Source organism: Oncorhynchus keta, chromosome 18 (assembly GCF_023373465.1).
Source record: "Oncorhynchus keta strain PuntledgeMale-10-30-2019 chromosome 18, Oket_V2, whole genome shotgun sequence".
Lineage (NCBI taxonomy): Eukaryota > Metazoa > Chordata > Actinopteri > Salmoniformes > Salmonidae > Oncorhynchus > Oncorhynchus keta.
In genome coordinates, this window is record NC_068438.1 from 2,943,547 (window position 1) to 2,957,690 (window position 14,144).

The 14,144-nt window shown below is 44.7% G+C and overlaps 1 protein-coding gene across 2 annotated transcripts in view; it reads right to left on the reverse strand.

The window, feature by feature from the left end:
• Nucleotides 1–10,853, reverse strand: part of LOC118397059 (matrix metalloproteinase-23) — a 31,143-nt gene extending 20,290 nt beyond the window's left edge. Inside the window, exons 1-3 of one of the 2 annotated variants that reach the window (XM_035791473.2) lie at nucleotides 10,500–10,853; nucleotides 10,226–10,381; nucleotides 3,668–3,804 (exon numbers count right to left, since the gene is read on the reverse strand). In XM_035791473.2, coding sequence (XP_035647366.1) covers nucleotides 3,668–3,804; nucleotides 10,226–10,375 — 287 coding nt within the window. In that variant the 5' untranslated portion in view covers nucleotides 10,376–10,381; nucleotides 10,500–10,853. Of the gene's footprint in view, nucleotides 1–3,667; nucleotides 3,805–10,225 lie in introns of both variants that reach the window. The other variant, XM_035791472.2, reaches the window with a different exon arrangement.
• Between the last annotated feature and the right edge of the window lie 3,291 nt (nucleotides 10,854–14,144).

The following is a 14,144-nucleotide window of genomic DNA, read 5'->3' on the forward strand; positions in this document are numbered from 1 at the left end:
CCCTCAATCTCACACAAATTATCAATGAACCTACCAGGTACCTCCCCAAAGCCTTAAACAAGGGCACCCTCATAGATATCATCCTTACCAACTTCCCCTCTAAATACACCTCTGCTGTCTTCAACCAAGATCTCAGCGATCACTGCCTCATTGCCTGCATCCGTAATGGGTCAGCGGTCAAACGACCTCCACACATCACTGTAAAACGCTCCCTGAAACACTTCAGCGAGCAGGCCTTTCTAATCGACCTGGCCGGGGTATCCTGGAAGGATATAGATCTCATCCCGTCAGTAGAGGATGCCTGGATATTTGTTTTAAATGCCTTCCTAACGATCTTAAATGAACATGCCCCATTCAATAAATTTAGAACCAGGAACAGATATAGCCCTTGGTTCTCCCCAGACCTGACTGCCCTTAACCAACACAAAAACATCCTATGGCGTTCTGCATTAGCATCAAACAGCCCCCGTGATATGCAGCTGTTCAGGGAAGCTAGAAACCATTATACACAGGCAGTTAGAAAAGCCAAGGCTAGCTTTTTCAAGCAGAAATTTGCTTCCTGCAACACTAACTCAAAAAAGTTCTGGGACACTGTAAAGTCCATGGAGAATAAGAACACCTCCTCCCAGCTGCCCACTGCACTGAAGATAGGAAACACTGTCACCACTGATAAATCCACCATAATTGAGAATTTCAATAAGCATTTTTCTACGGCTGGCCATGCTTTCCACCTGGCTACTCCTACCCCGGTCAACAGCACTGCACCCCCAACAGCAACTCGCCCAAGCCTTCCCCATTTCTCCTTCTCCCAAATCCATTCAGCTGATGTTCTGAAAGAGCTGCAAAATCTGGACCCCTACAAATCAGCCGGGCTAGACAATCTGGACCCTTTCTTTCTAAAATTATCTGCCGAAATTGTTGCCACCCCTATTACTAGCCTGTTCAACCTCTCTTTCGTGTCGTCTGAGATTCCCAAAGATTGGAAAGCAGCTGCGGTCATCCCCCTCTTCAAAAGGGGGGACACTCTTGACCCAAACTGCTACAGACCTATATCTATCCTACCATGCCTTTCTAAGGTCTTCGAAAGCCAAGTCAACAAACAGATTACCGACCATTTCGAATCTCACCATACCTTCTCTGCTATGCAATCTGGTTTCAGAGCTGGTCATGGGTGATCCTCAGCCACGCTCAAGGTCCTAAACGATATCTTAACCGCCATCGATAAGAAACATTAATGTACAGCCATATTCATTGATCTGGCCAAGGCTTTCAACTCTGTCAATCACCACATCCTCATCGGCAGACTCGACAGCCTTGGTTTCTCAAATGATTGCCTCGCCTGGTTCACCAACTACTTCTCTGATCAGTGTGTCAAATCGGAGGGTCTGCTGTCCGGACCTCTGGCAGTCTCTATGGGGGTGCCACAGGGTTCAATTCTTGGACCGACTCTCTTCTCTGTATACATCAATGAGGTCGCTCTTGCTGCTGGTGAGTCTCTGATCCACCTCTATGCAGGCGACACCATTCTGTATACTTCCGGCCCTTCTTTGGACACTGTGTTAACAACCCTCCAGGCAAGCTTCAATGCCATACAACTCTCCTTCCGTAGCCTCCAATTGCTCTTAAATACAAGTAAAACTAAATGCATGCTCTTCAACCGATCGCTACCTGCACCTACCCGCCTGTCCAACATCACTACTCTGGACCGCTCTGACTTAGAATACGCAGACAACTCCAAATACTTAGGTGTCTGGTTAGACTGTAAACTCTCCTTCCAGACCCATATCAAACATCTCCAATCCAAAGTTAAATCTAGAATTGGCTTCCTATTTTGCAACAAAGCATCCTTCACTCATGCTGCCAAACATACCCTTGTAAAACTGACCATCCTACCAATCCTCGACTTTGGCGATGTCATTTACAAAATAGCCTCCAATACCCTACTCAACAAATTGGATGCAGTCTATCACAGTGCAATCCGTTTTGTCACCAAAGCCCCATATACTACCCACCATTGCGACCTGTACACTCTCGTTGGCTGGCCCTCGCTTCATACTCGTCGCCAAACCCACTGGCTCCATGTCATCTACAAGACCCTGCTAGGTAAAGTCCCCCCTTATCTCAGCTCGCTGGTCACCATAGCATCTCCCACCTGTAGCACACGCTCCAGCAGGTATATCTCTCTAGTCACCCCCAAAACCTATTTTTTCTTTGGCTGCCTCTCCTTCCAGTTCTCTGCTGCCAATGACTGGAACGAACTACAAAAATCTCTGAATCTGGAAACACTTATCTCCCTCACTAGCTTTAAGCACCAACTGTCAGAGCAGCTCACAGATTACTGCACCTGTACACAGCCCACCTATAATGTAGCCAAACAACTACCTCTTTCCCAACTGTATTTAATTCATTTATTTATTTTGCTCCTTTGCACCCCATTATTTTTATTTCTACTTTGCACATTCTTCCATTGCAAAACTACCATTCCAGTGTTTTACTTGCTATATTGTATTTACTTTGCCACCATGGCCTTTTTTGCCTTTACCTCCCTTCTCACCTCATTTGCTCACATTGTATATAGACTTGTTTATACTGTATTATTGACTGTATGTTTGTTTTACTCCATGTGCAACTCTGTGTCGTTGTATCTGTCGAACTGCTTTGCTTTATCTTGGCCAGGTCACAATTGTAAATGAGAACTTGTTCTCAACTTGCCTACCTGGTTAAATAAAGGTGAAATAAAAAAAAATAAAAAAAATGTATATATTCTTATTCCATTCCTTTACTTAGATTTGTGTGTATTATGTAGTTGTTGTGGAATAATTAGATTTCATGTTAGATATTGCTGCACTGTCGGAACTAAAAGCACAATTATTTCGCTACACTCGCAATATCCTGCTAACAATATGTATGTGACCAATAACATTTGATTTGAAGAGATTTCATTGTAGGCAGAACGCATCAGAGTACAATTCAGCCCATACTAATCAGAGCTGCGGTAGGCTTACATGCAAATAGACCATTGCCATATATGGATCTGTGCCATTCACTTTGAACTGGACTGTGTTTACAGCATGAGTGGTCATGAGTAGATGCACTTTTTTTGAGATCAAAGAGAGAGCTGCATGGAGCCACGTTTGCACATGTTTTCATATCCTTTGCTCGTTAGTGAGTTAGTAGCCCAGTTATAGATCATTTGTAGTCAGCAATAGGGGAGTGATTGCTTTCTACAGGAGCACAAAATGTGAACATTTCTAGATATCTTTGAAAAGCGAGTCTGGTATAGATTTTTTTGTATTAAAGGGGCAGTGTCATATTTCGAGACAGGCTTGAATAAGTTACGGGTAGCATAATTTGTCTGAATCTCTATAATAATGGTATGGGAATAATAAAACATTTTATTTTGAATCAAACAATAACATTGTGTTGGTTGGTCTACATTATGATCAAATAACCACAGCAGCCTACTTGACCACTGTCTGAAACTGTACAACCTTATTGTTCACAGTAAACGCACGTGGTCAGCAGACCTGAAATTTGCTCAGTGTCCCTTTTGAAGGAACATTGGGATTGAATACTTTCTGAAGGCACTGCATATCTAATCCTCTCAGATCTTCAAAAGTGCCTAGGGGGTAAGGACAGGGGTCTGACTTGGTATTCAGGGTCTCACTTGTAGGTGAGGTTGAAATGCTTCCACTTGTGTCCCAGTGGGTTGATGGCGTAGCGTTTGGAGCGGCTCAATGCCGCTCCCGTCACGGGATGATGCTTCACAGAGCTCAGGGACTCCACAGACCGCTCACCAGCTTCCTGAGAGAGATGGAGGGGGGAGAGAGAGAGAGAGATCATTAGAGGTGACAAGAGGAGCATGACATGACCATGGAGAGGTGAAAACAGTGTGTGTGTAGGAGCGAAGCTTTGCACAGTCAGTATGTTGCAGTAGAGAGAATGGTACAGCGCCTGAGACAAAGAACAAATTATCAGTAGCCTGAGAAACAAGACAGGACCAGTGGCAACCCGCCATTCAGGGCAAGCTCGAAAATTCAAGCCCCTTGGGTCCTGCCATAGAGTTACATCGGAAGTGCCCATCCAAGAAGGCTCAAGGTCATTGGCCACAGATAAAATGACATCAAATCACTTTATATCTACTGTAGCTTTGATTGGACTGATCATGTCAACATCACACTTTCAAAATCTTAGCTAGCAAGCTAGAGAAGCGGTCATCATCTACTGGCAAATCCTTTTCAATCCTTGTCATATGAAGAGACATTATAGCTAAAACGTATCGGTGCTCATTACACACCAATATCAAAATCGCAAATTCAAATCAGTGGTTTGGAAGGAATCAGTGGCTAACAGCAAGTGTTGCAAAGCAAGCACTAGCCTGCTATTCAGTGGAGAAGGTGTGTGGTCCAAGTCTGGGTTTAAAGGTCTCTCTTCCAAGTTTAAAAGCATAAGCATTCAACACCATAGGCCAGAAAAGGTTGAAATGCAGTGCATTCTGAAAATATTCAGACCCCTGGACTTTTTTCACATTTTGTTACGTATTCTAAAATGGATTAATTTGTTTTTTCCCCCTCATCAATCTATACACAATACCCCATCATGACCAAGCAAAAACAGGTTTTAAGATATTTTAGCAAATGTATAAAAAAAATGTCAATATGACATTTACATAATACATATACAGACCCTTTTCTCTGTATTTTGTTGAAGCACCTTTGGCAGCGATTACAGCCTTGAGGCTTCTTGGGTACGAAGCTACAAGCTTGGCACACCTGTATTTGGGGAGTTTCTCCCATTATTCTCTGTAGATCCTCTCAAGCTCTGTCAGGTTGGATGGGGAGCATTGCTGCACAGCTATTTTCATGTCTCTCCAGAGATGTTAGATCGGGTTCAAGTCCGTGACTGGGCCACTCAAGGACATTCAGAGACTTGTCCCAAAGCCACTCCTGCGTTGTCTTAGCTGTGTGCTTAGGGTCATTTTCCTGTTGGAAGGTGAACATTTGCCCCAGTCTGAGGTCCTGTGTGCTCTGGAGTAGGTTTTCATCAAGGATCGCTCTGTACTTTGCTCCGTTCATCTTTCCCTCGATCCTGACTAGTCTCTCAATCCCTGCCACTGAAAAACATCCCCACAGCATGATACTGCCACCACTATGGTTCACAGTAGGGATGGTGCCAGGTTTCTTCCAGACGTGACGCTTGGCATTCAGGCCAAAGAGTCCAATCTTGGTTTCATCAGACCAGAGAGTCTTGTTTTTCATGATCTGTAAGTCTTTAGGTGCCTTTTGGCAAACTCCAAGCCTTTTAATGAGGAGTGGCTTCCGTCTGGCCACTCTACCATAAAGGCCTGATTGGTGGAGGGCTGCAGAGATGGTTGTCCTTCTGGAAGGTTCTCCCATCTCCACAGAGGAACTCTGGAGCTCTATCAGAGTGACCATTGGGTTCTTGGTCACCTCCCTGACCAAGGCCCTTCTCCCCTGATTGCTCAGTTTGGCCAGGAGGCAAGCTCCAGGAAGAGTCTTGGTGGTTCCAAACTTCTTCCATTTAAGAATGATGGAGGCCACTGTGTTCTTGGGGACCTTCAATGCTGCAGAAATGTTTTAGTACCCTTCCCTAGATCTGTGCCTCGACATAATCTTCTGGTCAGCGGGGTGGTGGCACCGGGATCCTCATCTCTCCCAAGTGGTCATTCTCTCTTTCTCCCCTTACCCATCTGTCTATCGCCTCCTTTGAATTCCATGCTGTCACAGTTACCAGCCCTTTCAAGCTTAACATCCTTATCATTTATCGCCCTCCAGGTTCCCTCGGAGAGTTCATCAATGAGCTTGATGCCTTGATAAGCTCACCTCTCACAGTTCTGGGTGACTTTAACCTCCCCACGTCTACCTTTGACTCATTCCTCTCTGCCTCCTTCTTTCCACTCCTCTCCTCTTTTGACCTCACCCTCTCACCTTCCCCCCCTACTCACAAGGCAGGCAATACGCTCGACCTCATCTTTACTAGATGCTGTTCTTCCACTAACCTCATTGCAACTCCCCTCCAAGTCTCCGACCACTACCTTGTATCCTTTTCCCTCTCGCTCTCATCCAACACTTCCCACACTGCCCCTACTCGGATGGTATCGCGCCGTCCCAACCTTCGCTCTCTCTCCCCCGCTACTCTCTCCTCTTCCATCCTATCATCTCTTCCCTCTGCTCAAACCTTCTCCAACCTATCTCCTGATTCTGCCTCCTCAACCCTTCGATACTGTGAACCATCAGATCCTCCTCTCCACCCTCTCCGAGTTGGGCATCTCCGGCGCGGCCCACGCTTTGGATTGCGTCCTACCTGACAGGTCGCTCCTACCAGGTGGCGTGGCGAGAATCTGTCTCCTCACCACGCGCTCTCACCACTGGTGCCCCCAGGGCTCTGTTCTAGGCCCTCTCCTATTCTCGCTATACACCAAGTCACTTGGCTCTGTCATAACCTCACATGGTCTCTCCTATCATTGCTATGCAGACGACACACAATTAATCTTCTCCTTTCCCCCTTCTGATGACCAGGTGGCGAATCGCATCTTTGCATGTCTGGCAGACATATCAGTGTGGATGACGGATCACCACCTCAAGCTGAACCTCGGCAAGACGGAGCTGCTCTTCCTCCCGGGGAAGGACTGCCCGTTCCATGATCTCGCCATCACGGTTGACAACTCCATTGTGTCCTCCTCCCAGAGCGCTAAGAACCTTGGCGTGATCCTGGACAACACCCTGTCGTTCTCAACTAACATCAAGGCGGTGGCCCGTTCCTGTAGGTTCATGCTCTACAACATCCGCAGAGTACGACCCTGCCTCACACAGGAAGCGGCGCAGGTCCTAATCCAGGCACTTGTCATCTCCCGTCTGGATTACTGCAACTCGCTGTTGGCTGGGCTCCCTGCCTGTGCCATTAAACCCCTACAACTCATCCAGAACGCCGCAGCCCGTCTGGTGTTCAACCTTCCCAAGTTCTCTCACATCACCCCGCTCCTCCGCTCTCTCCACTGGCTTCCAGTTGAAGCTCGCATCCGCTACAAGACCATGGTGCTTGCCTACGGAGCTGTGAGGGGAACGGCACCTCAGTACCTCCAGGCTCTGATCAGGCCCTACACCCAAACAAGGGCACTGCGTTCATCCACCTCTGGCCTGCTCGCCTCCCTACCACTGAGGAAGTACAGTTCCCGCTCAGCCCAGTCAAAACTGTTCGCTGCTCTGGCCCCCCAATGGTGGAACAAACTCCCTCACGACGCCAGGACAGCGGAGTCAATCACCACCTTCCGGAGACACCTGAAACCCCACCTCTTTAAGGAATACCTAGGATAGGATAAAGTAATCCTTCTCACCCCCCCCCCTTAAAAGATTTAGATGCACTATTGTAAAGTGGCTGTTCCACTGGATGTCATAAGGTGAATGCACCAATTTGTAAGTCGCTCTGGATAAGAGCGTCTGCTAAATGACTTAAATGTAATGTAAATGTAATAATCCTGTCTCTGAGCTCTTTGGACAATTCCTTCAACCTCATGGCTTGGTTTTTGCTCTGACATGATGCATATGACCTCAATTTAGTGTCTCATAGAAAACGCTCTCAATACTTATGCAAATACGGTATTTCAGTTTTTATTTTTTATAAATTAGCAAACATTTCTAAAAACCTGTTTTCTTTTTGTCATTATTTGGTATTATGTGTATATTGATGAGGAAAAACATTATTGTAACGGCCGTTGTTGGTGGAAGAACGTGAGGACCAAGGTGCAGCGTCGTATGTGTCCATATTTATTTAAATGAACACGGAGATAACAAAACTAACAAAGAGAACGACCAAAAACAGTACTGGCTTGTGCAGACACACAACAGAAAACGGAAAATAATCACCCACGAAACACAATTGAAAACAGGCTACCTAAATATGGTTCTCAATCAGGGACAACGATAGACAGCTGCCTCTGATTGAGAACCATACCAGGCCAAACATAGAAATAGCAAATCATAGAAAAACTAACATAGACAACCCACCCAACTCACACCCTGACCATAATAAAACAAAGACATAACAAAAGAACTAAGGTGAGAACGTGACAATTATTGCTTTTTTGTTAATATATATATATATATTTACCCCTTTTTCTCCCGAATGTTGTAATATCCAATTGGTAGTTACAGTCTTTTCTCATCGTTGCAACTCCCGTACAGACTCGGGAGAAGCAAAGGTCGAGAGCCATGCGTCATCTGAAACACAACCCAGCCAAGCCGCAGTGCTTCTTGACATCTTGCTCGCTTAATCCGGAAGTCAGCCGCACCAATGTGTTGGAGGAAACTGGCGACCGTGTAAGTGTGCATTGCGCCTGGCCTGCCACAGGAGTCGCTAGAGTGCAATAGGACAAGGACAACCCAGCCGGCCAAACCCTCCCCTGACCCAGACAACACTGGGCCACTTTTGCGCCGCCCCATGGGTCTCCCAGTCACGGCCAGCTGCATCACAGCCTGGGATCGAACCAGGATCTGTAGTGACGCAGCTAGCACTGCGATACAGTGCCTTAGACTGCTGCGCCACTCGGCCATGAAAAATATTAATTTCATCATTTTTAGAATACGACTGTAGGGTAACAAAATGTGGAAAAAGTCCAGGGGTCTGAATACTTTCCGACATGACTTTTTGTAAGAGTTCCCAATTGATGACATAGTTTGATGACAAAATTTGCCCACAAGGACTGCAGAGCCACCTTCCTGTTCAGGTGAGCACAGCACAACCATTTGAGTCCAAAAGTGTATTGTATGCTGCTGCATAAATTATGTAATATGCCAGGGAGATATGTATACTGTAGCTAAGAAAGTAATATGTATGTTGTGTAGTAAGCTCATAGTAGCCCATGTGCCTCACCCTAATAATTTCCCTTTCCCCCTCATAACTTAGCCTACTGTTCTGACTTGGTGGTGCACATGTAGCCTGTAGACTGTTTTAGAGAAATGTAATCATTGAATATTGTCAGAGCTTTCATTGTCTGCTTATATGCCCCCTTTATTTATCCTACGGTTCTGACTTGGTATACAGAGAGAATACTGTATGAACGGGCCATGTTCTGAATTCTGTCGCTGAACATTTTGACTACGTCCGTCCTAGCTCGCTCATTAATGTCGTAATCGAAATTACGGATTGCCTATTATCTGCCCGTCATCCCCTTATGCCATAGTTTGTACATCTCAATTGTCAGTAGAAACCACATTTGTTTAAGCAAGTCAGCAATATCAGATACATTTTTTTTATGCAGTAAATGAGGCTGAATGAACTGTTTCGCTGCCAGACAAGGCTCTGCTGATAGCAAGGTGTAGCAGTGGTTAGGATTCACTCCATGGTGCTGAAAAGAAAGCTCTGCTGTAGGGACAGCTTTATGTAGACCCTAACAGTTTGCGGGCACCGTTTGTCACCGTTATAGTGCAATTAATGTATTGTTTAGTGTTGTGTAGTGGCTTTGCTGGCATGCATAAAAAAACAAGTTGAGTTTTCCCCACCAAGGTTTACATGCAAAAAATCACTTCAATTATGACATTTTGTTGAATCAGTAATTGGGGGAAGATTTCAACTACCACCCAAACACAAAATAGTAATTGGAGTTGTTCATTCTATTTCTCCACATTTCTTCCACTATGAGTTAAAAGGAATAACTTAAAGTCAAGTTAAGCATTTTTCAGGCTTCCTGGCAAAAGGGAGCATGTCTGGCCTCTAGGAAGAAAATGTTGTAAAAAAAAGACACGTGGCACAAGTGCAAAAGGGAACAGAAATCACAACTTAACCCGACACAGATGTAAAACCCTCCTCATCTGCTCTCGTCGCCTGACAGCCCCTCTCCATCTATCCATCTCTCTGTGCTAAAATATCTGTCACCCACATGTGAGCTGAAGCTTCTCCTCCAGCGCTCCCCTTCCCTCACCACCTAAACCACTCCTTTCTTTCTTTTCTTCTTTCTCCCCATTTATTTTCCTATTATAGGCTATTATAACACTGATCAACAAATAAACATACACAAAAATACATTAGGATCAAACCAGAAAAATGTGACTGTCAGTGTAGCTTACTTAAAACACTTGTTTTTCAGTCTGTAAAAAAACGATGACAAAACATAATAAATTAATGAAAATACTGGGTTTGTTGAGTTGCTCGCACAGGCAAACAGTCTAAATATTACTTTTATCATTTCCATGTGCAGCCGTCCACTTACCGTTTTCCTTCTACACGCAGGGAGTCCGCCGACCCCATCCAAACCTACCAACATCAGCACTAGTAGAAAAAGTATCCGACGAGTTCCGCGCATCTCAAACACTGGGACGAAGCCCTTGGCCGAACTCAACTTCTGCTTCCTGTGCTCCATTGGAACCTGTTGTCGTTTTTTACAGTTGACAGTCAATGGTGACCTACACTCAATGTTGAGAGCACATGATTCTGCTAAATGCAATGATTGGTATAAAAGAGATTGATCATCTTGGATAGGCTACCTTATTCAGGTGTTTTCATGCAGAAAGCATGAGTTCTGAACCAGGACGTGGTGCGTATCACAACGTGAAATCCACATTTGAACAGCTCTGCGGAGAATTGGCCATTTGGGCATGGAGCTCCAAATTCTCCAGTCCCATCAAACTCGTATCATTCTCAGCATTCCGCGCTATTCCCCTGTGATAAAATTGTAAACTCTTACTTTTCAACCGAGTCCTTGGTTAATTGCGTCGCATTTGTATGTTTATTGGGTAACTTTGATACTTCCCTGCCTGGTCTATGCAGCGACCGAACGGATCAGGTGTCGGTCGTACAAGTTCGGGCACGTCAGTCGAGTTGGTGGGATAGAGTGAGAGCGCCGCCCAGTTCTAAAACAACAATTTGTCTCACAGACTCTGCTCTCCCATTCTCTCAAGTGCTCTCAAACTACACACAGTTCTCAACCAGACGAATATAGGGTAAAATGTTGCCTTCAAGTCTTCAAACTATTTTTGGGCTGTAAACTCTTACTTAAATAACCGCTCGTGGAATGTAAAAGTATCTCTCATCGGTTGAGGCCTCAATCCGCCATGGTTTAGAATATAAATTATGAAAGTCATTCATAGTTTATAGGCTAAAGACACATTTTTATAAGGAAACGTTTTTCCCTCATTTATTAGTAAGTGTTATTTAGCCACCAAAACTTGACATCGACACCGGCAAGTCTGCAACCCGCAAAAAACACAGCAACAGAGCCAGGGGTTTCTTCACGGTCAGTACTATCGGGGATCCTTGGAACGTCCATAAACTCTAACCCTAACCATCGGGACGTCCCAAAGGGGTATGGACGTCCCAAGGATCCCAATTGCACGGACTGTTTCTTCACCTGTTGACTCATGTGGCGTGCAGTCCCAACTGTCTGTGCAAGGAAGGTGGGCACCATGACAATATTGCCGCAAAGAACATCCTTCCAGATGCGCTCATTTTTCTTTGCTTGCATGGACCCATTTTCCAATCCATCTGTTCAAACAAGGCTCCATTATCCACTTCCTGGCAATGAGCAAGTGGCAACTCAAAAGACTAACAGAGGAGATGTCAAAAAGTTAACTAACTCAAAACAATGATTGAAATCCAGGCCTACATCTAGCCTATCTCAACTCTCTCTGAGCCCCATCTAGGTGTGATAGCTCCTCAGCTAATTATGGATCATCCATTGAAGAGGAAGGCGTTTAGTAGTCTATCATGACTAGCCCACAGTATGCCCCATCCTGGTTAGGCTACAGCAATGTGTCACCGTCTGCAATGCTGTGGCTCAGGAAGAGGCTTTAGGCTTTGCCTCACTGCATCAAGGGTTTGTTCTCGCCTACATCCCTTCATTCACCTCCAGAAAGTGGCCACGCTGGCAACTCTAAAAGTTATACAATTCTGCATGTGAAGTGTGCTCTCATAAAAAATCCATTGTGCAGAATGAGGTAAAATGTTTGTCAATTGAACTTTTTGGCATTGCCCATGGTCTGGCTGGCCAAGTGGTCCACAGTTTCCCCCTATCCCCATCACTCGGGCTGACCTTAGGAAGACCCCGAGACAGCCTGTGGTTTTCAATAGAAGAGGACCCCTGTGACTCTTAAGAACATATAGCAAGAATTTGTGGGTTATGTTGCATGATATTTATGGATCAGGCCCAATGACAATGCTTTTGTTGTCCCATCCTTCCACTGATAAATTCGGATAAATTAATCACTTTTTGACTGAGAAAGTTAACCAGTAGCTTATCACAAAATCGCTCGGAGATGATGGATACTGTGAGAACCGTCCGTGACCATCACACTTTTTAAAATGCTGTAAAACTACCACTCTAACACACATCTACAGAATAAGCGCATACATTTAAAAATACTTTTTTTTTTACTTGTGTGTATATTGTATGACATCACATTTTCTGTATGTGTCTGTCTGTCACCAAGATGTTCAAATAAACCTAAACATAAGGAGAGTAGCCTAAGACGTTCACTTTGGTTCACCCCCAAAAAATATAGAAAAAAATCCTTTTTAGAGACAGATTTTTCAGTAAAGGGCACCTGAATGGCGGTCTCATAACTTCCGCCCCTCACTGGACTTGGCCCTATGCCCAGGGTCTGGCTGCACTCCAGGTGACTAGGGAAACTCTGGGCGGGCTGACCTGACGATGTCACCCACCATGGGAAGGAGCGGAGAGAAAATAGGGAAGGAAGGAGGAAACGGGGGGAGTCGAAAAGAAAAGCTGGAAAGGAGATCTTTTATGGGGCCCTGAAAGATGAGAATTTAATTACGCATCTCTTTATTCATCTGTCCAACCCACACCAACACTGCACAAGCTAACTTTTCTAAACAGTCACCTTCAGCAAATTTTTCCCTACGGACACTTTAAAACCCATTTCAAGTTTATCCCCACATTGTTTTACCTAGTCTTTAACTTCAAAGTCAGTAACCCACTATTAGAGTTAGCCTACACAGCGCTCAATCACACTTAAACATTGAAAATGTTTCTTTTAAATTTGACAGAAAAATCTAATTGCCAACACATTGACTTTCATGAATGCGCATTAATTATCTACTCATAAGTAGTGGGTACTAATGAGTCGCCCCCCCCATTTATAAATCAGATATAAGCATTACAATCCATACACATTTGATGGCTTATTATACAGTGCATTCAGAAAGTATTCAGACCCCTTCATTTTTTCCAACATTTTGTTACATTACAGCCTTATTCTAAAATGGATTAAATAAAATCTACACACAATACCCCATAATGACAAAGCAAAACAGATTTTGTAAAATTTTTGCTAATTTATAAAAAACAGAAATACCTTTACATAAGTATTCAGACCCTTTGCAACGAGACTCAAAATTCAACTCAGGTTCATCCTGTTTCCATTGATCATCCTTGAGATGTTTCTACAACTTGATTGGAGTCCACATGTGGAAAATTCAATTGATTGGACATGATTTAAAAGGCACACACCTGTCTATATATAATCCCATGGTTGACAGTGCATGTCAGAGCGAAAACCAAGTCATGAGGTCCTAGGAATTGTCCGTAGATCTCTGAGACAGGATTGTGTCGAGGCACAGATCTGGGGAAGGGTACCAAAATATTTCTGCAACATTTAAGGTCCCCAAGAACACAGTTGGTGTCCATCATTCTTAAATGGAAGAAGTTTGGAACCACCAAGACTCTTTCTGGAGCTTGCCACCCGGCCAAACTGAGTAATTGGGGGAGAAGGGCCTTGGTCAGGGAGGTGACCAAGAACCTGATGGCCACTCTGACAGAGCTCCAGAGTTCCTCTGTGGAGATGGGAGAACGTTTCAGAAGGACAACCATCTCTGCAGCACTCCACCAATCAGGCCTTTATGATGAGATGGAAGCTACTCCTCAGTAAAAGGTACATGACTGCCCACTTGGAGTTTGCCAAAAGGTACCTAAAGAACTCTCAGACCATGAGAAACAACATTATCTGTTCTGATGAAACCAAGATTGAACGATGTGCCCTGAATGCCAAGCTTTACACCTGGAGGAAACCTGCCACCACCCCTACGGTAAAGCATGGCGGTGGCAGCATCATGCTGTGGGATGTTTTTCAGTGGCAGGGACTGGGAGACTAGTCCAGATCAAGGGAAAGATGAAC